The sequence below is a fragment of the Pocillopora damicornis genome, chromosome 12 (genome assembly GCF_964200805.1).
Source record: "Pocillopora damicornis chromosome 12, jaPocDami1.2, whole genome shotgun sequence".
NCBI classification, from domain to species: domain Eukaryota; kingdom Metazoa; phylum Cnidaria; class Anthozoa; order Scleractinia; family Pocilloporidae; genus Pocillopora; species Pocillopora damicornis.
In genome coordinates this window covers 11,062,261-11,083,640 of record NC_142681.1, presented here as the reverse complement: position 1 = coordinate 11,083,640, position 21,380 = coordinate 11,062,261, and the positions used below count along the sequence as shown (strand labels likewise).

General features: G+C 36.3%; 3 protein-coding genes and 1 long non-coding RNA gene across 5 annotated transcripts in view; 2 read left to right on the top strand and 2 right to left on the bottom strand.

The window, feature by feature from the left end:
* LOC113681254 (mitochondrial translation release factor in rescue) overlaps positions 1-1,069 on the top strand; it is a 2,812-nt gene extending 1,743 nt beyond the window's left edge. The window contains exon 2 of the mRNA XM_027198334.2: positions 1-1,069. This exon is cut by the window's left edge and continues 64 nt beyond it. Within this exon, the coding sequence (XP_027054135.2) occupies positions 1-164 (164 nt within the window). The 3' untranslated portion in view covers positions 165-1,069.
* On the bottom strand, positions 1,057-4,761 carry LOC113681255 (cyclin-dependent kinase 2-associated protein 1). Its single transcript, XM_027198337.2, has 3 exons — positions 4,622-4,761; positions 4,379-4,537; positions 1,057-2,804 (listed from the first exon to the last, which is right to left on the bottom strand). Exons 1-3 carry the CDS (start codon positions 4,650-4,652, stop codon positions 2,737-2,739), a joined length of 258 nt encoding a protein of 85 aa, XP_027054138.1. The 5' UTR covers positions 4,653-4,761; the 3' UTR covers positions 1,057-2,736.
* Positions 4,762-9,146: 4,385 nt separating this feature from the next.
* On the bottom strand, positions 9,147-21,347 carry LOC113681257 (cilia- and flagella-associated protein 119). 2 transcript variants are annotated; one of them, XM_027198339.2, is made up of 13 exons: positions 21,233-21,347; positions 21,131-21,162; positions 20,684-20,749; positions 18,940-19,026; positions 18,533-18,615; positions 18,029-18,099; positions 16,597-16,667; positions 16,102-16,147; positions 15,706-15,766; positions 11,544-11,584; positions 10,830-10,884; positions 10,477-10,541; positions 9,147-9,420 (listed from the first exon to the last, which is right to left on the bottom strand). In XM_027198339.2, the coding sequence occupies exons 1-13, from the start codon at positions 21,248-21,250 to the stop codon at positions 9,298-9,300; spliced, it is 819 nt and encodes a 272-aa protein (XP_027054140.1). In that variant the 5' UTR covers positions 21,251-21,347; the 3' UTR covers positions 9,147-9,297. The 2 variants fall into 2 exon arrangements, with proteins under 2 accessions (XP_027054140.1, XP_089045820.1); XM_089189694.1 differs by having other exon boundaries at positions 10,477-10,543; positions 10,835-10,884.
* Positions 14,281-14,726, top strand: LOC149036449 (uncharacterized). The gene is made up of 2 exons (XR_016181774.1): positions 14,281-14,415; positions 14,593-14,726. It is a non-coding gene; the product is annotated as an uncharacterized LOC149036449 (long non-coding RNA).
* Positions 21,348-21,380: the final 33 nt, after the last annotated feature.

The window sequence follows — 21,380 nt, the reverse complement described above, 5'->3', positions numbered from 1 at the left end:
TTGACTTGCTTTATAATGAGAAGGACAGTGTTGTTGCAAAAAATATTGCAAAGATAAGGAAAAGGAAAGCACAATATGCGAGGAAGAGAAGACAACAAGGAGAAGCCTATGCCAAAGGCTCACAAAACATAGATCCTGGACCATCAGATTTGGACAAAGGATGAAAAGTAGTATATTCATCCAGAAACCAAGGGCAAGGGCTTCACTGAGGATTTACAGAATAAAACTACCAATAATAACCCTTTTTAATCTTGGTGGAAAAGCTTAAGTTTCACTTCAAGGAATTGACTCTCTTCTACAGTACTTGTCTAGCAGGTCCTGCTATAGTGTAAGAAAAAATTGACATCAGAACAGCTTCATTCTAAGGTGAACCTTGTAGGCCTGTAGGAAGGAAGTTGCCAAAGGTGCACATGCATCCCCTTAAGGGCTGCAAGAGTCTTTCTACAAGATACTAGTGATTCAAAAGAAAGTGAGCTATTTTAAAAAAGCTGAATGCAAAGTAACTGTAGTATTCACATTCTGACTTGCTTACTGTGTATTTTGAAATGAAAACTAATTAAATTAACCATTTTAATTTTAATTTTAAGACACATGAAATTCAGTCCTAGACAGCCCAAAATTTTCAAGATTATGCAGTGTTTGCCTGAGACAAGTTCTAGTAAATTGCAAAACGATTGCAACCTGACTTCTCAGTCTGTTACAGGATCAAGTGACCTGTCAGGGTACCCTTTTTGTTGTGCTGGTTCTTTAAAAGCACATATTTGAAAAGTTAGTCAAAAATATTGTTGGAGATAAGGAGGGTGGGTTTTCCATGTTGTAGTTTGTGGTTCAGTATAACCAATCAACAGATCTGTCTTTATTGCATAACATACAATATAAAATGCAGTCAACTTAGCATTATTTTGAAATACTGCAATTTTCCAAAAACAAGGAAAATCTGGAAAACATGGAAAGCCTGTTGGCCTCTGTTAAAGGAACATGTTCATACCTGGGACACAAGCCTAGTTCTTGTGATTGAAAAATTCTCTGTATCTGTTATCACAATAAAAGACACCCTTCTATAGGCAAATGGTATGTTTTATTCTGACAATTCTGGTTGGCATGGCAAAGAGTGAAAAATGTGCTATTGAAAATGTGCGGCAACACTACAATTGAACTTGCTGCAACTTATTGCATTTGTACAGCAATAACAATGTATAATCAAAGGTTCTACTGTACATTACACGATCTTCACATCATTTTTCCTCATACATCCAAAAAAACCTCCTATGAGTTTGACCAAGACAGAATTTCTCCTTACAGTATCAATACAATGTTATCAATACAATATCAAGTAGACAAGTGATGAGAATAATGGTTATATCTATTGGGGATAACTAGTTGGTGAGATACAAAATCAACAAAACCGTCATTGTAGGAATGGTATGCCAGACAGAATTACCATTGAGATCTTGGGAGTAACAGGGTTAAGGTGTGTCAACTCAAAAGAACAAAGCTAGGGGAGGTTGTTTTATAGTCATTTTATGGTTACTTCATGGTATTTCTCTTGCAAGAGTTAGGAAATGAACAATTTCCTAATCAGAAATGAGTCATCAAATTACATCTCTTACTCGATCTACATTAGCTAAACATTTGAAAGGAATACTTTCACAAGTATTGATGCCATGAAAATCAGAAAAACTTCCTCTGGTAAATCATATAGTTTAAAATTGGCAGCAAACCATTCAACACACCATTGAATACTGGCAATTAATACATGTACATCTCTAACAATAATTAAAGGTGTCCTTCATATTGGATTGATTACTTTTATTTGCAAATCAATTGTAATTATAAATACTATATCAATATTAGTTATATTTACTGAGAATACAATAGGTTTGAACCTCACAGCTCTAATTATACATAGTCCTTCTACTGATATTCAATAGCACTTCACTGTTTTTTTTATTTCTTGTTGTTGTTGTTGTTGTTTTTTTTTTTCTTTTAAGTAATGTATGTTAAAGGAGAGGTTTGCTGCAGATATCATAATTTCCATCTCTGCCATTCAATACTTGTTGCTTTTTAGGACCTCTTTCAGATCACTGACCTTTAAAAAAAAGTTTTCTCATGTGCTAACAATTAAGCTTCCAATGCCACCATTTTAAAAACAGCTCAGTAACCTGGCTGCATATGAATGATGGCAGGATACAAAACTTGTGCTTCTCAAACAGTTCTTGCTTCATTATCCACCTCTATGTCCTCATTCAGCCTGAGCTCATGTTCAAATTGATTCCATGTTGCAAAGTAAAGGTTTATTACTTCATATGTTAGCAGCCGAGTTGCAGAACAACGTTCAAAGTGGTGACATCCCTGGACAAACTTTTAACACCTTTTACAACAATTTTCTAAAGGTTTAAGCTTACTATTAAAAAAAATGAATAAAAACAGCAGCAAGAGAAAAATTTTTTGACAATTTTTCATTGCAGAGAGGAAAGTTATATGCTTTCTGGAGCATACTTCTCTATCACAATATCATCTACATGATTGTATAGTTCTCTTTAGCTCCCAGGGTGAAAAAGTTTGGACTTCAGAGATTGAAAAATGCATTTTTGAATCAGAGAATTTTGCTAATTGCTTGATGCATCATACTTCTTCTCCAGTTACAGCTTTCCATGGCCACATCTTCCAGCTTTCTTGAAATGTTACTTCATAACAGACATTTATTCCTGACAAGAGCTGACCTGGTCATTGGTGCTACTGTCTTGCACATCTGTCAGTTTCCACGAGGCATTCCCTAACCAACACCCTAGCATGCATAATACCTAGGGAAATCATGAGAACAGATAACTTGTAGAAGTCTAAAACTTGCATTGGGAGAGGTGGGGTCAAGGGTTTGAAATTCATAGTCAAATAAAGGTAACCAGACATTTCGCACAAAAGACTTTTCGCACAAGTCCTTTAGCACAAGTTTTGGACCGTTCGCACAATTCTTAGTGGTCATTTCGCACAATAATTATAAGTGAGAAACATCAATATAAAAGGTATACTGATTGATACTGATAAGACATTTCACCGTCACAAGATCCAACAGCGAGAACGTAGACATTTATTTACATAATAACTTCCACTAGATCAAAATGCTCGTGAACACGATCACTATTCTTACTTGAAGAAAGGAGAGGTACAAATCTCTCTCTCTATGAAAATGTAAAGAACTCCCTATTCAAACGACTACTTCTATAAATTTTCCTTTGTTGAATGAAGAACCTTTTAGTTTTGACTGTATCATCCACTACAAACATGCAAACATGACGACCCATGCTAAGGACATTTAGAACTGTAGGAATCTATCATTTCAGTTGTACCCACTAATAACTTTCTGTTGTTTGAATGCCTACAGTTTCAGTAAACATACAGTAATAGCTTCCTTAATTAATAATGGTAATACAACCAAGTGGAATCCAATTTGGTCTGTAATCATATAGGTGAAAAACAAAATCAGACGACTGCGAGGCAGGAGTCTGATTTGTTAATCATGAGTTTGATTGCAGATAGAATTAGATGACGCAAAGCTACAAAGTCTTGTTACCAATTAATCAAAATTATGACAAAATTTGGGAAGAAACTAGACATCCATTTTACATTTTCATTCAAATAAAAAAACAACAGTTAACTCAGTGAAACGCAAGACAATAGTGCATGTGCATGATGTGTTCTGATTGTGCTAATCTTCCCTTTAACTATTTGATTACCATTATCAATTATGAGCATGATGCGTGCACTGTCCTATTAGTGCTCAAATTGGGCTGGTGGTAACCAATCATGTTCAAGAATTTTGTTTTAGTTTTGATTAATAGTGGTTTATAGGACCGAGTGGAGTTCAATTTAGTCTGTAATCATACAAGGGATTAACAAAATTGGATGACCACCAAGTGGGGGTCCAATTTGTTTATCATGAATATGATTACAGACAGAATTGGACAAGAAGAAGTCCTGTTGCCAATTAATCATAACCATTTCAATTTCCGAAAAAACAAATACATCTGGAACAAATATCCCCAGTGGAGACAATGTCTTAATTTGAAAATTCTTCCTCTTTGTAAATTCCCCAGTTTTTCTATGGATAAGTGGTTGTTGCTATGATTGTTGTAATCAATTCTGTGATTGGTGGATTTAACTGAGTGGACTTAGTATGGTTGGCTGCTTCCACTGTCTGATTACACAGTCTGGTAACAGCTGTGCAGAACAATTAGTGGAAAATGAAGTTGCGAATGCACCAAAAACATTTGAGGAATTTCTAAGGTTTTGATTACGGAGATAAACGAGAAATCTTTCATATTTTGCAAAGGGTAATTGCCAACAAGGAAAAAATTTTCTTAAGTAGCTTTTGTCTTACCCTTCTTTAATCGTTCAGCGGCGTTTTTACTGCCAGCGTAGGTAGGACGAATATCTTTTCCTAATTCTTCGATCACTGCTAAAAGCTCTGCGTATTTTCCAGGAGAATTTTGGCTGGAATTAGTGGTGCTCTGCGGATTGGCAGTCGAAGAACTCGCTCCTTATTGACAAAAGAAAGAAAAGGTTAAAAGAAATTGAGAGATAGAGGAATGTTCCATGACATTTTTCTATGGTAAAATTTTACCTTGTGCAGGTTGTGGCATTTTACTCTCCATTCTAACCAGGAAGAGTTTCAACTGAGTACAATACCAAGCTTTCGGATTAGATATGGCGTCGTTTCATCCGCTTTCGGAAAATCCTAAAACTTCAGGGAATGCCGGGACTAACCGTGTGAGCTGAACAAGAGACTGGGGCTAGTAACATGGAGTCTTAAATTTTGTTCACTTGTAGCTTACATCATCCTCCCATCCTCGGAGACCCAGGGGCTGTGAGTCGATTTCAGCTCTCCCTCCCTGACTTGAAATCAACTCACAGCTCCTGAGTCTCCGAGAATGAGCTTACACTTGTAAAATACCAGCAGTGAGAGAGGATTGCCGTCCTGAGTTTAGGTGATTCCTAAGTATAGCACGGCGCATCCTCTGATGCGCATCAAAATCAAGTAATCAGGCGAATCACAGGCGGCCCAAGCTCCAGCTGTGAGATGATCATCTTGCGCAATAACAGTCATGGCGGAATTATAAGAGTTTGTATGGGAATATTTACGACCGCTCTAAGGAATAAAAAAATACGTCAAATTCTCAAAAAAAAATACCTCACCCTACTTCCACAGCGTATTGCTTGTTATCTGATCGCTTACTTTGATGAAAAGAGCCCATTTGAGCGAGTTGTTCATTTCGAGGTTTTCAACGTACATAAGAAAAGCTTTTCTTATGTACGTTGAAAACCTCGAAATGAACAACTCGCTCAAATGGGCTCTGTTCATCAAATTAAGCGATCAGATAACAAGTGATACACTGTGGAAGTAAGGTGAAGTATTTTTATTGAGAATTTGACGTATTTTTTTATTCCTTAGAGCGGTCGTAAATATTCCCATACAAACTCTTATAATTCCGCCATGACTGTTATTGCGCAAGATGATCATCTCACAGCTGGAGCTTGGGCCGCCTGTGGGCGAATAAGCACGCGCGCCTTCCGAGAACACGGTATTGTTTTCGATCATCAATGGACCAGGCAGAGAGGAACGATTGTCTTTAGCTCTTGAATAAGCACGGTGACCTACACTTCTTCTTTTTGGCATAATTTTAGTGAATAATTTATTCCCTTTAAATTGAGGAAATTATTCGAAGGGAAAAAAAGATAAAGCTAAAAGCGTGCACGAAGCCCGTTACTAGAGAATACAAATTATCACCTTGAAAGAAACGACCAGAGGAACGTTTTGAGTTCAACCACGTTTTGAGTTGATATCATTAGTATTTGCATGATTTTCCCAAAAAATTATATTTCAAGTTGTTCCACACGCTCGAGACCTTCTATCTATCAAGTTTTTTTCAAATGTTTCTTTAAAAACCCTTGTTTCCAGCTGCAGCAAAATGTACCATGAACCAATGAAATGACGCGCGTGATTAATGCCAGTATAAGCATAAATGGGTTAAGTTTGGCCCATTATATCTCCTAACCAGGCACGGTAACGTATCTTTTTTATTTTATTTTTCGACACAGACATTGATAAGGAACATTTAAGGAAAGTTTAAAAAAATTGTTCGACAACTCTTTTTTTCTAAAGAATCACCTTAAGCTAGTAATAGTTCTCTCTAAAACCAATTTGACGTTCTAAGGACAATATATGCAAACTTCAATTACAGCACTGTTAAACTGCCTTACAACCTTACAGAAAGGAAACGTTAACGTTACACACTGAACCATAGTGAAACTTTTCTAAAATGATAAACTAATGAGCAGCGCTGCACAGCTGCGCGAGTTGAAATGTTGAAATTTTTGTTATTCTCCTACGAGTTTCGTCGGAAAATAGTAGACTTCGTTGGGGAGTTTTTACAAGTGGGGAGAATAAGCTTGTCTATAATTCATCAAATATTCTTCCTCGTGTGCGGTTGTTCTAAACCAATCACGTGATCGAATATGCCTCATCTAAAACTGGGGAATATCCGAGGACATAATGTTGGAAAGTTAGTAAATTAAGACTGAACCTGTATTAAGTGGCACCCTGTGAAGCGGTCACCCTTTAATAAGCGGTCTGTTTTCAAAGTCCCGATATTTTTTGGTCGTGGTCACCCTTAACTACACTTTTTAAATTAAGTGGTTTTTTTTTTTTTTTTTTTTTAATAATACTCTGCCATTCCCATGCTTGATACAGGTTTGACTGACCATCAACACTCCGCCGATAGCTTCGCCATCTCAAGCCCTCAGAGATCAAAAAGGCAATTTTATTTAGCGGTTGAGCGTTTATGTCACTAGAACACGTTGCCTTGTAGCCGAGGCAAGGAGCGGGAAATGTTGCGAAGATATTCTCACAGGTATAAGCAAAGCTGCTGGAATATAAATCCCATTCAAGGAACAAGGATGCATGCATCAATGTATGCATCGTCAAGTGATGGCTTTCAATGGTCATTTAAGAATTATGATCAGAAGTAGTAGCTTAATTAAGATACTGGGCCTTTAAATACTCTTATTTTTGTACTTTTTCAAAATCAGGGAAAGTTGAAAATAGTTCGTTGCCCTTGTTCTTGTTCTTAAATTTTCAAAAAATTTAGGAAATAGGGAATTTCCGGAGGGAACCCCATATCTCCGAGGGAATTAAATAAAAGCGGGATGTAAGTGATTGACACAGATTACCGAAAGCCAACTCGAATGATTGATGAAACATATACCGCGACATAGTTTGCTTCAGGTCATTCCATACGAAACTCCAGTAGTGTTAAAAGCTTTTTTCTCATTTTTGAGCTGGACGAGGAGCAGGGGTAAAGGTTCAGGCTGTCAACTGTTATGAGAGGAAAACTTTTATCCGGTAAATGAAGATGAAAGATTTGCTCCTATTGATAACAGAGTTAACATGGGTGCGCTTTTGTGTGTACCTATGAATGGATTTTCACTGATCACGACTTTTTTCAAGGTTTGGTGGCTCCCAAAGGTTGGTTTTGTAAATTTGGAAGGTTAGTGTCTCTTCTTCTCGACCTTCTTTAATAGCAGCACGTTTCGTATGTTAAGAAGAACACTACCCTGAGCTATCGTTACACCAGCTAGAAGTTTTTTCAGTCCTTCGTCGTTTCGGACGGCCAAATGTAGATGTCTAGGGATGATTCTGGTCGTCTTATTGCCACGAGCGGCGTTTCCGGCTAACTGTCGAATATCTGCAGTTACATACATCATTCTTGCTATATAAGTGATAATGGTATTCACAAGTCGGCATTTCGCCTGACTTTCTTACCCATATGTTTCCCGTGAGGTCAAGCCAAACATCACAGGATTTCAGCATTTGTCAAGAGCCGACATATCGTCTGTAACTGGTACATTCTCCACTTTCGAAAGATTGATAGCAAAGAAAAAGGCAACAACAGTAACAAGGAAAGCAAATCATATCTGGGCGTGGTAAAGGAGGTTAGGAAAAGGAGGCACCAAGCCTCATCAAAATATTCCACAAGACAACATCCAGGGAATCAGCAATCCGACGTCGGCATTTCTGGTCTTATTTACGAAGAGAACCGCGGAGTGTCCAAAGTTTTCTTGATAAACGTTATCTGTGATGCTGTGACCTACATCGTTTTTGTCGTTGTCATTGTCATTGTCACTATATAGGTTTCTTTAATATTCAGTGTAAAAGTCAGTGTCACTGAGATAGTCACTGTCCTTATTCAACAGCACTCCCACTCCCACTGTCACTGTTCCTGTGTTTTATTGTCACTTCTCTCTCACTGTCACTACGGCTGTCACTTAGACTGTTACCCTCTCTGTCTCTGTTCTGTCTCTGTGACTGACATAATCAGTGTCAGTTTGGGTGTCACTTTCATTATCTCTGTCCCAATAAATTTTATTGACACTATCACTTTCTGTGTCGCTAATTGTCGGTGTTGTCTTTTTCCCAGTCTCCGTCAGTTTATACGTTGTTGTTAATGTTTGTCACTGTCACTCTGACTGTCTACATAACTCTAGCAACGTGAGATTTGTTCACTCCACCATTAGCAATAGTGCTCTTGCGGGCTGCCTTAGTGGCTCAATTGTGCTTTCCTATCAGTTGACTTCGGAGAAGTTTTCTTAGCACCAGCCATAGCTAACAAGAATTGACGTTTCGGTCATAAAACTTCGAAAATTTTCGTTTTCTCCATATAATGTTTTAAGAAATTGATTTGACAACAATCATTCAACGATCTGAATGGTTATCCAAGGTTTGTTTTTTACTGGCTGCAGTGAATTCCTTTGTTCTTGTATCCTCTTGACAAGTTGGCCTAATTTCCCCAAAACTCAAAATTGCCCTCAGATTTCAGTTGTTCACTTTCAATGTGTGCTTTTGGCAATGCAAAAATTTTTCGAAGTGAAAGTGGGTGTACATCACTCTCATACATTATATATACCAAAATTTAGGGCAATCTGATGTCTAGTTTGCTAAATACTGGAGAGTATGAGGCTTTGGACCCAGAGGAAATTAAGGAACCACCATTCTCTATCGTTATTTACATACTAGCTACTCTATCCTAAGTTTCTTGGCTGGGAAGATCTAGTTTTGGCAATGTGTTTACATTTGATGAAGTACACAAAAATGTGCATTGACCTTTAATTGTGATGCCAAACATTATCAGAGGTTCTTTTGACAATAATTTCATCACAACTGGTGCATAACTACTAGATAAAACTTCATGGTCAGCCAGCACCTAATAATGGTCACTATCCTTTCATTTAAAGGTCGTGAGTCTATTTTCCTCTTTTCTTTGTTTTGGGACTTTTTGGTGGACCGGAAACATCTGCAGAGATGCCCATCTTCACTGCAATTTCTTCATCTTGTGCTTTTAATTGCTGATCCACACTTGTTTTCAGCTGCAGAAAGCAAATGAATTATTAGTGGATAGGGCTCACTCTAGATACTACTTTGGAGACTAAGAAGTCCACATCCGTGACTTGTACAAAAGTGAAGTATAATTCTTTTTGTTTAGGTAATCAGTGTCCATCAATTACACAGTAACCTCTTACTTCTGATCTTACCTACTATGTTACTTGAGTGTTAAAAGATTCCATTTGTGGAAACTGCTCGCCTCAACAAAGAAATGTTGACACCAAGCTTTTGTTAGTGTTGAAAGAGTTTCAAACAAATCAGCAAAATCCTGTGTTTGTAATTCAGATGTGAACAGCAATGATATTCAGAGTTTGTGTCGCCAATCAGAGCACACCTTCAACACTATCCACTGTTTTAGTTTATGCTGAAAGTTATTAGGTCTACTTACAGATAAATTAGTTTGACAACATTTATTCTTTTTCACGAAATTGTCTCAGTCTAGGCACATGTCCAGTATACTTCTAGATCTACCCTAGACTTGACTGATTTTTTTTTAATCGTTTTTCTTTTAGAGAGGTGCATGAACAACGTTTTCAAGGTATGGGTTGAAAGCACCATCGTGACTGGTATCTCATGTCCCAGGGTGCCTCACATATACCATATTTCCTCAAATCTGCACTCAGATGGTTAATTACAATTTCAGCTTAAAAGAGGAGTACTTATTGGAAAGTGGGTGCTCCATCGAGAGGGGCTCTTTTTAAGTTAGCCCAGCAATAGGGCAAAAACAAAAACAGATAACACACATAAGGGAATTCTGCTAGCAAAAGGAGATAGGAATGGGTGGGACAGAAAATAAATTATCCCCCTGTAATGATTCCACTGTAGTTAAATCTTAAAAAGTTGTAATTAAAGTGGCAATAGAAACAGGTTCTCCTTGTATCCCTACTATTTAAGAGAGTGAGGGAGAAGGGGGGGGGGTCTCATTAGAGAGGGGTGCTTTTTTGTCAGAGGACACCTTTTGAAGTGCAGGTGCTTATTCCAGGATATACAAAAGTTTGCACATCATTTTGCATTTGTGATTGTTTGGAAGGAATACATACTTGTTGAACCTGTTCAGAAAGAGCTGAGTTTATGATTGCTTTGAGTTCCTTCACTGCTGGAGTGTCTAAAAAGTAAATAAGAAAAAGAGAAGTATATCCAAGCCAAGTTAGTACTGACTCAGATCCAAGTAACACCACTTAAACTAAAATTTTCCTTCCCTGATTTGGCGATTAGTATCTACACCAAGAAACAAACTAGGAAAAATTGTCTTTTTCTTTTATGGTTTACCAATAATTCTCAATCCACATTGCACTAAGATCCATCATTACATTGATACAAGGGAATACACCTAGAACTGATGACTCCCAGATTGGGAATGCCACAAAGTGTTATAGATCAAATCATTCAGCACCTTCTTCTTGAACAGTGATTGCTTCTGCTTCTGTTTTCTCAACATCACTAGTAACCTTTGTTTTGCAAGAGGAATAAAAATATGAGAACCAGTCATACAACTACAACTGGAAGGAAGGGATTCTGGGAGGAGTAGGGCTTCCTTAAAATACCTGCATATTTGTTATTTTTGATTTCAGGCAAATTTTCAAGCATAGAGAATAATTAAGTGCAGCAATTCAATAGAACATTAACAGTGTTGGGATCCTGACTGACAGGTGAAAAAACAGTCAGCTATTTCAATGTGGACAAGGAGGGTCTTAATTCCAAGACCTCTGAAACCAGTGTCCCAACCATTTTGTTATACAGGCAGAATGTAATCTTGAAAATGGAGCACTGTCACAAAACAGAACTCAAAGCACAACCAATTAGTCCAAACAAATTAAGTTTTTGGCAACACAGAACTTTACATCAAAGGGATGATAACCTTTAAGATAAATGTAAAATTCCTTTCTACTGGAAAGTAAATGTAAAACCTTTAAGGTCTTACTCTGAAAATTAAATCCCAAGATATTTGAGACAATTTTTCTCTCTGCAGCTGAATATTCACTTGGGTATTTGTTCTCTTAATTTAGTGTGAGATATTGAAAATACTGTCAAACTGGATTCCCTCATTCTAATCTTCTGCCTGCCCTTAATATTAACTAAAAGTGTGAGTAAAGAGTCTTCAACTCACCTCTTCAGCACCACCATCAGCTCCTTGGTCTGCTTCACCAACTAAACAAAATGTTCAAATTTGAAATTTTTGTGGGCAAGATGAAATAACTCCAACTTTTTCAGGTGCAAAAAAACATACTGTTAACACAATGTAAAGGATACAGTGCCTACCTTAATTTGGATTTTTGATTAGGATCATTGAGAGGAAAAAAAGTGTTATTATCCTAAGAACAGTAAGTGACAAGATGTCACAATGACCCTTGCGAAATGGCTTTTGGAATTCCTAGGAATTCCTAGGAATTCCTAGGAATAAAGGTGTGAATTTTCACGGTAAATTCGGACTGGGAATTCCTAGGAATTCCTAGGAATTTCCAACCATAACAACTCTGGTTCTAAAAACCTAGAAATTCCTAGAAATTCCCAGAAATTCCCAGAAATTCCCAGAAATTCCCAGAAATTCCAAGTTTATAGCCAACAGGACTTGGAATTCCTAGGAATTCCTAGGAATTCCAACTCAGAGAACCAATGACTTTCCCTGAAAAGCTGTAAATCTAAAAAATTTCTAGGAATTTCTGGGAATTTCTGGGAATTTTTGGGAAGTTTTGGGAATGTTTAAGAATTACTGGGAATTTTAAGCAAAAATTTGAGGCTAATGATATAAAATAAATACTTTAAATTAAAAAAAACCCAGCTAAAATTCAAGTATTCAATGAAATTTATTTAGAAGCTTACTTAAGGCTTACATGTAAAATATTTTTGATTAAATAACATCAATGTGTGGTAATATTAGGATGGGATTTGATTTATTTTTCTTTTCTTGAAAACTTCACACGGATTAATCCTCAATTACAGCTATTCATATAAAATAGTTCTAATCAATCATTAAATTTGGTTTGACACAAATTGTGAATAAAATCTGTTGATTCTTTTCCATAAAATACAATATCTTAAGTTATATTTGAAAACCAAGCACTCTTGGGAGTGAAGGGGCTAATTACAGACAAATAAAATTGATTTTTTGATTAAAATCTTGTTGTAACTGTAACAATAAATTAGAATGAAGTTATCCTAAACTGCAAACTTAGCTGCTGTTTGTACTGTTTGTATTTTTTTTCCTGGGCTCACAATGAGTTGGCCTTGAATGAGGTTGTCAACAAGAACCTTGACCATTTTGTATCTGGATTCCTTGACATCTGAATTTGAAAAAAAATAATATATTAAAATATGTATATTTAAAGCTCAGACCAGGCTTTTAAGATGGCTATGAGGAAAAGGGCATTCATTGGATTCTCAAATTGAGAAATCTCTGTTATATTGAGTGACTTTTATATTGGAGTTAGTACATCTCTCTCATGGATTTTACTAAAAAAGGGCTGAATACATTATTTTGTTTTTACCAAGGAGGGCTTCTTTATGTAATAAGGTTTGTTTAATAACAGTTCCTATTATGAATCTTGAATGTTCCCAAACGTGACTAGAGGAATCTTGAAACCTTACTGATAGGTTTATTTCATTGTAAAGCATAAGCTTAAGAAACTGCGGCATGCAAGTGACCGATTCGATTCTCAGAATTATTCTAGTTTCAGTTGCGCCGAGCGTTACGTAAGCTTAATTCAACCCACTACATCTATTCTTTTATAAGATTTTGATCACGTAACGAATATCGCAATTTTTACTCACCACAAACTTTCAAAATCGTAGCTTTACAGATGGCCACTCGACCCTTGTTTGTACCAGTCAATATGTCAACTGTTGTCCCTTCTTTTAACTCCACGGCGCCAACGACTTTCTTTTCTTTTACAACACTCACGCTATTCTCGTTTTCCCATTGAACCACAATAAAAGCTATCTTTAGAAATGTTATATTAAGCAAAACAGTTGAGAAAAGCGATCAACCGATGAAAAGTACATTCAAAGATGAGCGCCAAATGGAGTCATCTTTGTTTCCGATCACGGGCATGATCACGTGGATCTTTTAGGACTTGTAATTGGCTAGCAAAGTGAATCCGCTGGCTTGCCGATTGCAGTGTTAAGAGAAGCGCCTAACTTTATTCTGATTTCTCCGACCGGTTCTCTGCTTCTAGAGGATGGATAGCTTGGTGATACAAATAAAGATGTGAGCTCACTCTATGTAGAAATAATCGAAAAGAATCGATCGTATTACAAATGCACGATTTGTGGCCGAAAGTTGTCGAGGAAACAAAGACTCGAAACTCACTTGAGTTGTGTTAATGGCCAAGGTGAGAAATAACACAAGCCAATCACAGTTTTGAATGCGACTACAAATCGTCTTTTACCCTCATACTTATAAAAGAAGGATACCACATTCGGAAGTATAAGAGATACATAGATGATCCCAGTGTACCAGTACCTAAATCTACAAAGCTTGACCGTAGCAAGTGTTCAGCAACACGTTCCAACACCGCCATCTCGATTCCTCAGTCAGTCGTTTCCAATGAACTTAAAGCAGTATTGACAACAGAGTAGAGTGCGTCTTACAAAGGAGAAACATTTGTACAAGAGACAGGAGTAGCTATATGCAATTACAGAGGTGCGTTGGAACTCTGGTCCACAAATAGTTATGCACTGCCCGAAGTATAAAACAATCTTGTTGATAGCTGACAGACAGAGAAGAACAACAAGTAAACTTAAGAGCTGTTATTATTGAAGTGTGACTATCACTTTTCATTTTTATATAAAGAAGGACTTGTAATTTGCACCAAAAATAAAAAGATGTAATATTTTTTTGGGAGATCCAGTGATTGGGACATTTAAGAAATTAAGTTATGAAAGGAAACTTGGTTGGTACTTCTCACTACTAACAAGTCTTGTTGACAAATATTTTCAGATCAGAGTTTCAAATAAAGTAAATTGAAGACGTCATATAAAAGGTGTTTTTCCTCTAAGGGAACATTGACTACCTTTGTCTTGTCTGCATGCCAAATGTTTGCAAAGTGTGTGGATGATCCACAAGTATTGGAACATATACAAAACATTTTTGTAAGAGTTCCAATACTTGTGGATCATCCACACACTTTGCAAACATTTGGCATGCAGACAGGACAGAGGTAGTCAATGTTCCCCTTTTCTTACAAAAATGTTTTGTAAGAATAAAAACAGCAAAACAAATTACAGCAATTAGTCATGAAAATAGAGCAAAAAACTGAAAAAAAAGCAGCAACAACAATCATGAAAAAAGAAAGATTAATTAGGTGTTGAATTTGTTTGTCTAAGGCATGAAATTTCTACTAAAAGTATTGTCAACAAAAAGTCTCTGACAGCGTTTGAGGCAACTGAGCTTGACTGTTCCAAGGTTTTCTAACAAAGGCAACCATTAATGTAGGTTAGGGAAGTAAGATAACAATGTAATTATTGTTAATTACTGTGGAAGTTGGCAATTTCCATTTAACATAACTGACAGCTGATTCATGAGAAAATCCATATTAATGTCAAGATTTACTAAAACTTAGTTTGAGTAATTAATTTCATGATCTTTAAGTTATAAACATGTACATGTATGTATATCTCTTGGTAAGTTTTGTATAGCATACCTTTTATTGAGCCAAAGTTTTAAGCCTCTGAAATTACTCTTTTTCTTAAAACCTTCACATTCAAGGTATTGAGAATTTCTTAGAATTTATGTGGACCTCAGGGTATTAAAATTGCCTCAAATTCAATTCCCAGAAATTCCCAAGAGTTCCACACTTCTTAAATTATAGGTAGTTTGTAAAGCTGAGAATTCCTAGGAATTCCTAGGGATTCCAAGTCCTCACAAAACTGGAGTCTTCCTTTCCCAGAAATTCCCAGTAATTCCAAGCTTTTTAAATCAGAGTTAATTTGCATAGTTGGGAATTTTTGAGAATTCCTAGGAATTCCTAGGAATTTTTAGGAATTCCTAGGAATTCCCAGAAATTCCCAGAAAACTGGGAATTCGGTTTGCAAGGGTCATTTGCATAATTGGGAATTTTTGAGAATTCCTAGGAATTCCCAGAAAACTGGGAATTCAGTTCGCAAGGGGAACCAGTGTTTGAAGAGCATTGTTATTTGAGAGCTAAAGATAGCAAGATGGAACAGTGTATTTAAGAATCTCTGCAGATAATTTATTTTTAGCTTACAAAGCTTGTTTTGTGGGCAATTCTGGCTAGGAGTTGCATAAGTAATAAAAAGAACAGCTTGTATACCTTCAGAGGGTTCTGGTGTTTCTGGTAATCCAATGTATTTCAGACTAAGGTCAAGACGAACCTATCAATATAAAGAAATTACTTTGTAGCACAACTTCTATTAAAATTCCTCTTTTGTAAGGTAATGTCCCCAAAGACTGTGAATATATCTAAATCATATAACAAGCCAACTGGGAGCTACCAGTTGGTTTGTTAGCTTAGTTGCTAGAGCACTGGACTGGTACTGCAAAGGTCATGAGTTCAAATCCTGTACAGGCTTGAATTTTTTCAGGCTTTATTTTCACTATGGCGTAAGCAATGTTTGCATGTTACAGCAAAGATCTCTTTCATTTTCAATGTCCCCAAAATTGTATTTCCCACATTTCATTTTTTTGTATTAATAACCAGAGAACATACCTTTGGTGTAAATGTATACTTGTACATCTTAAAATGCCTGAAGTACCTGATAAAATCAGAAAATATCAATTACCCACACACTCTTAACATTTAATTTATACAAGCATTGAAAAATCATAGAATGGTTATGACTGAAGAAGTTCTTTTCACAACAATTGAAAATCTGTACTTACTTCACTTTTCAGTTTTATAGAAAGTAACAAACAACGAACAAAGAGTAACATTCATTGGCAGATCCAGACCTCAAAGAAAAGGGAGGTAGCACACTCAAATGTATGTGTACATGTACTTCTGAGAATACTTTAATTTACTGGTAGAATATATGTAATCTATGGAATCATATACCTTCAAAAAGTAGAACTAAAGGAGCTTCATGGAAATCTCCTCAGCCACATTGTTTGTTCATTGCAAAAGCAATGCCACATTGTGTAAACAGCTAGTTGTAAATATTATCACAGCCACAACCTGAGTTAAGTAAGAACTAGTTTGACATACGTGTTGACTGCATATGTGGTTAGCTTCTTCACTTGATCAACTGAGAAAAGAGCAACACTGTAGGGTGGTCTCTGCGATGGATTTCAATATAAAAATGAATCAAAACTCTGAATATCAGTTGAGCTCAGGCAAGTTTTTTTAAAACCTTTTGTCGTAAAGTCATAAAGAAAAGAAAAACTTGTATCCTTGATTGAACTTTGTTTATTATATGTGATGGTCTCGAAGCATCAGAAACTATATACAAGTAATTTGATATAAAACAGATGAATCAAAATCAAGCCACAAAATCAAGGTGTGTCCTGTACAAACGAAACCGCAAACATGTGGCTAAAGGTTACATGAAGAAATTGATTAAAAATAAATGTGACTGTTCGTAACACCTTTAATTAGAAAATAATTACAAATTTTTATTGGCCATTTATTTTTAAAGCAAAGTGTGGTATACCATAATTAATTAAATAGATATATGCACATAGGTTGACAAAAATGAAAAGCCACAAGAAAAGGTGATTGTTTAGAATCATGCAAACACACAATTGTGGAGTGAGTGAGTGAGTGGCTAAGTGAGGCTGAAATGAAACCAACAAGTTGTTCTCCTGTAGGTAATGCTCTATTTGCTATCTGACCGTGAACTTCCTGCTTTTTTAAGTATTTCAGAGAGAGAAGTAAAGTTTTCTCAAGCACCTATTTTGAAAATTGTTAAAAGTTATATTCCCTTCCATTTGCTGTTTATGGCCAAGACAATGAGGTGAGTGCCGAACACTTATCAAATAAATGTATGTAGATAGCCCCTTCAGTTCACATACAAGCAGGAATGTTGTCACAACTGGTGGTACAGGATTTTATTATAGCCTTCTTTGCTCTGTATGGAGTAAATTGGAGGCCTGCAATACAGTTTTTTCAATTTTTTCCTCTTTGCTCAGATACTGAGCTCATGCAATTGAACATTTTATAAGTAAGTCTAGCCTGGAAAAGTTTAATGATTGGAGCATTAGCATCCTTTAGCTAACATATGTTAATAACTACAGTGAAATGATCACAGAATGGCCTAACTTAAGCATGTGATTGTAGGAGTGCAGGAATGTAATAAAATCTGAACAACCCCCCTTCAACACTTGAGAATTGAGAACAACTGACACATTGGCTACATGAAGAAGATTAAACAGCCTTGACCTCCACAGGCATAAACAACAAAGTTTCCTAACTGCCAGTTAAATGTGTACTAGACTACAAGGAGAAGTTCTCTATTGCCTGACATAATGGCTATCATATATCAACCACAGGATAAATCCTTCAACTGCACTGTAACACTGCTTTCATTGATGACAAATAACAATTACAACAACAAATTAGAACAAGTCTTTGATAAAAATAATAATAATAATAATAACACTAACAGTCAGTCACAATTTAAAAAAATATGCCACAGCACCTTGACAGAATGACAAAGAAGAAGTTCCTTAAAGTATTCAAAAACTGGTTCCACATTCCCATATGGTGTATCTGTAAGATATCAATAATACTCTACTCTATCACATGACCAAAATGAACTTCTCAATGAATTATGAGTTTCTCCTTCTGGTTGGAAGAAAAAGAAGAAACCTTTTTGCCATAGAATCTCTCTAGTAGTTGTCCAGTGTGCACCCTTCTTTCATTTTTCTTACAAAATTACATTTCATAGGGATAAATCAGTTTGTTAAAAAGATATATAACAAGTTTGACAAGTGATTATAGAATTTTGCTAATTTTCAAGTTGAGAATTTAATCAAATCTCTTGCATTCAATTAAAATGCAAAATTTATTACATGTCAATGATAAATTAAATTTTTTAAGATTTGTAGATGATTCCACATAAATTTGGACACAAATGTTTTAATATCACAGTTTCCTCACATAAAATTAATGGTTCTTGTTTTCAAATAGATATTTCGCTCACCAACAGCCATCTCGTGAACACACTTGATAATAGAGAACCATGCTGACATCTGTTCTGCGGTAAATCCATTTTCTTTACCAAATGTACAGTTGTTGGTCAAGGAAAAAATTTATGTTGAAGCCAGTTCAAAATTACCAACTGAAGCTTTATTTAATGTGACTGAATTATGTATTCTAGATATTGGTGGTTAAATTGCTGTTGGGAGACACAATGGCCTTGTGGACGGTGCACTGAACTCCAGGTCAGATCACTTTTGATGAACTTGCATCCCATCCAAGAGGGTACAATAAACTCCTTCAGCTTGTCATTACATGCCTGAGAAATCAGGAAAGCTAGGCCCCATGAGTGCCATGCAGCCCTTTATGCACAAAAGAAAACTTTACCTTTTTAAGGTGATAAAAGGATATTGCACAGTATAAAAATAAAGATCCACAAGGATCCCCTGCCTGAGGTCATCTTTCCAATCTTTTAGGTGGAGGATATCTGCCAATAGACTTAAGAATGAAAAGGAAGGCTTCAACTTATTTTAATGCTTTGATCAGTTTCATTTCATATCAAATAGTTGAATAAGGAATAACATACAATCAATCACAGGTTAATAGCTAGCAAAATTGAGCACTTCTCTGTAGTTAAGCCCCACTAATTTCTGTTGGAGAAAACTTGTTTTGCTACTTCTAGAGTTATACAATAAATGGTTTTAACTCTGAGTGGTAACATGTGATGGCTGGAGTATTCTGATTGTCTGGGTGAGTGTAGTCCTGAGAGGGACTGATGTGAGTAGTGAAGACTGCCCTTTTGACAAGCACAAACTGAAAAACAGACAGGGAGCAGTTGATAAGATCAATTGCTCTGACTGCCACACCTCCCACTTTGGAAAGACTGGCAAAAACCAGACAACAAGACTGACTGAACACAAGTGGGCAACAAGGAAAGGTGATGTCAACAATTGAATTGCTGAACATCATCAACTTACAAACCACACCATTGACTGGGACTCTGTGCAATGCTTAACCTACAGCACTAACTACTTTCAACAACTGACTCTGGAAAGCTGGTGTCCTAACTCAAAACAGACTTCCCTCAACAGGTGTGATCTACTACTGCCACCATATGCACAACTTATTCACAACATAAACATTACAAACAAACTGAATAGAACCACCTTACTTTACCAAACAATCAAAGCAGACCTATCATGACCGACTCACGCCACCTGAGTCTTACAGCCAATAACATCAAGGCAAATCTGACCAATCAGTTCATAGGAACTGGACTAAGAAAACTCGACTGACAACAACTATTTACTTGACTCTGATGATGACTTCTGCTCAGGTTGTCGAAACGTGAAAGTAATTATTACCAACAACAGTCCTTCTCAAGACTATACACTCACCTGAACAATCAGAATACACCATCACAGTTATGAAGTTGTGGGTGATTCCCAGCTTCCCCTCTTTTCCATGGATAATGCTTACAGTTCTGAGGTGGGGAGGTGGAGGGGGAGAGATAATTCATACAACAGGCTATAAGAGTATGCTCTTTCTTTTGCTTATTTTAAACTTCTCACACACCATTCTGTTGAGTACGCATCTGGACCTGGACTTACTGTCCACAGCAGTGGCTCACTAATTACCCAGCACTTGTGTTCTTACTGATGCTTTTAGTCATTTATTCTTGGTTACTTTACCAAAAATAAATTCATATTTTAATTAGTTTTTGTAGTGATAGTAGCTGTTAGTTAAGTATTCTATGACCAGTGGAAATCTTTTTTTTTCATTTGGTTTATTTTTGCAATAATTATGTTTCTATAATTAATTCATCTCAGTTCACTGTAAATGTTTTTGATTTAGTAAGATTATTGTTAATGTTAAGTGATCTATTGTCAATCTTTGTGTAGCCATACTTTTGTAGGCTTTTAATAACTTTAGTCTTTTCAGTTTATTCCTGTTAGTTTTTGACAACCTATTGTCAAAAGCTTACCACCGATTTAAATTAAGAGTCTTGTTCTCTCCATACACCTCGCCTCTACTAGCATGTACTATATGCGAGTTTTGTCTGTACTTTATTTGTAACTATAGAAATAATAATAATAATAATGTTTGTTCATTTGTATTGAAAATTGTTTGTCATATTATTTCTCATGTAACTAACCTTTGTACATCCTCTGGAGTTTCACTTCTTTGAATGTCTACCACATTGTCTAGAGTTAAGTCAGTCCTACAATAACAGACACCAGCAAACCGCATTATTAGAAGATGAGTTCATAAACCTCAAATTACCGAAGGTATTTAAGAGCCAAGTTTTTCCATAAAAAGGAAAAACAAGCATAACTATTGGTTTGCAAATTTGTACAGATAATTTGTCTCATCGGTGTCCATAACGGAGAGGTCCAACTGTTATTGTTCATCTCTCGTTAGGAAGCGATAAGCAAGCACAAAATGATCAGGAAATTTCGTGAACTTAGAAGAAGATTAATTTAAGGTAATGTGTTATTACGCGGAGTCCGTTTTAGGTCATTTAAGTGAGGACATTCTGGTTTTGTTTTTGGTAACAGCTGGGTCAGTGTTTCATCGGGTGTCATAGGAAATAAGCTCTTACCAAACAAGCACTTTCGGCTTGAAATTCTTTCCCTGAAAAGAAAAGCAGAACGTTAACTGTATCATCCTAGAGGCAATGAAAAGGAAGAAGGAAGGAAGGTACCTCGGCTAGAGAAGGCATTATGATTGTTTCCTCAGGTTTCTGTTTTCGTCCGTCAAGCCGCCATACTTTGTCTCCAAGCTACTGACTAACATTGAGCCCGCAGTGGTTATAGACACAAAAACCCGCATGAACAACTCGATGCCAAAAA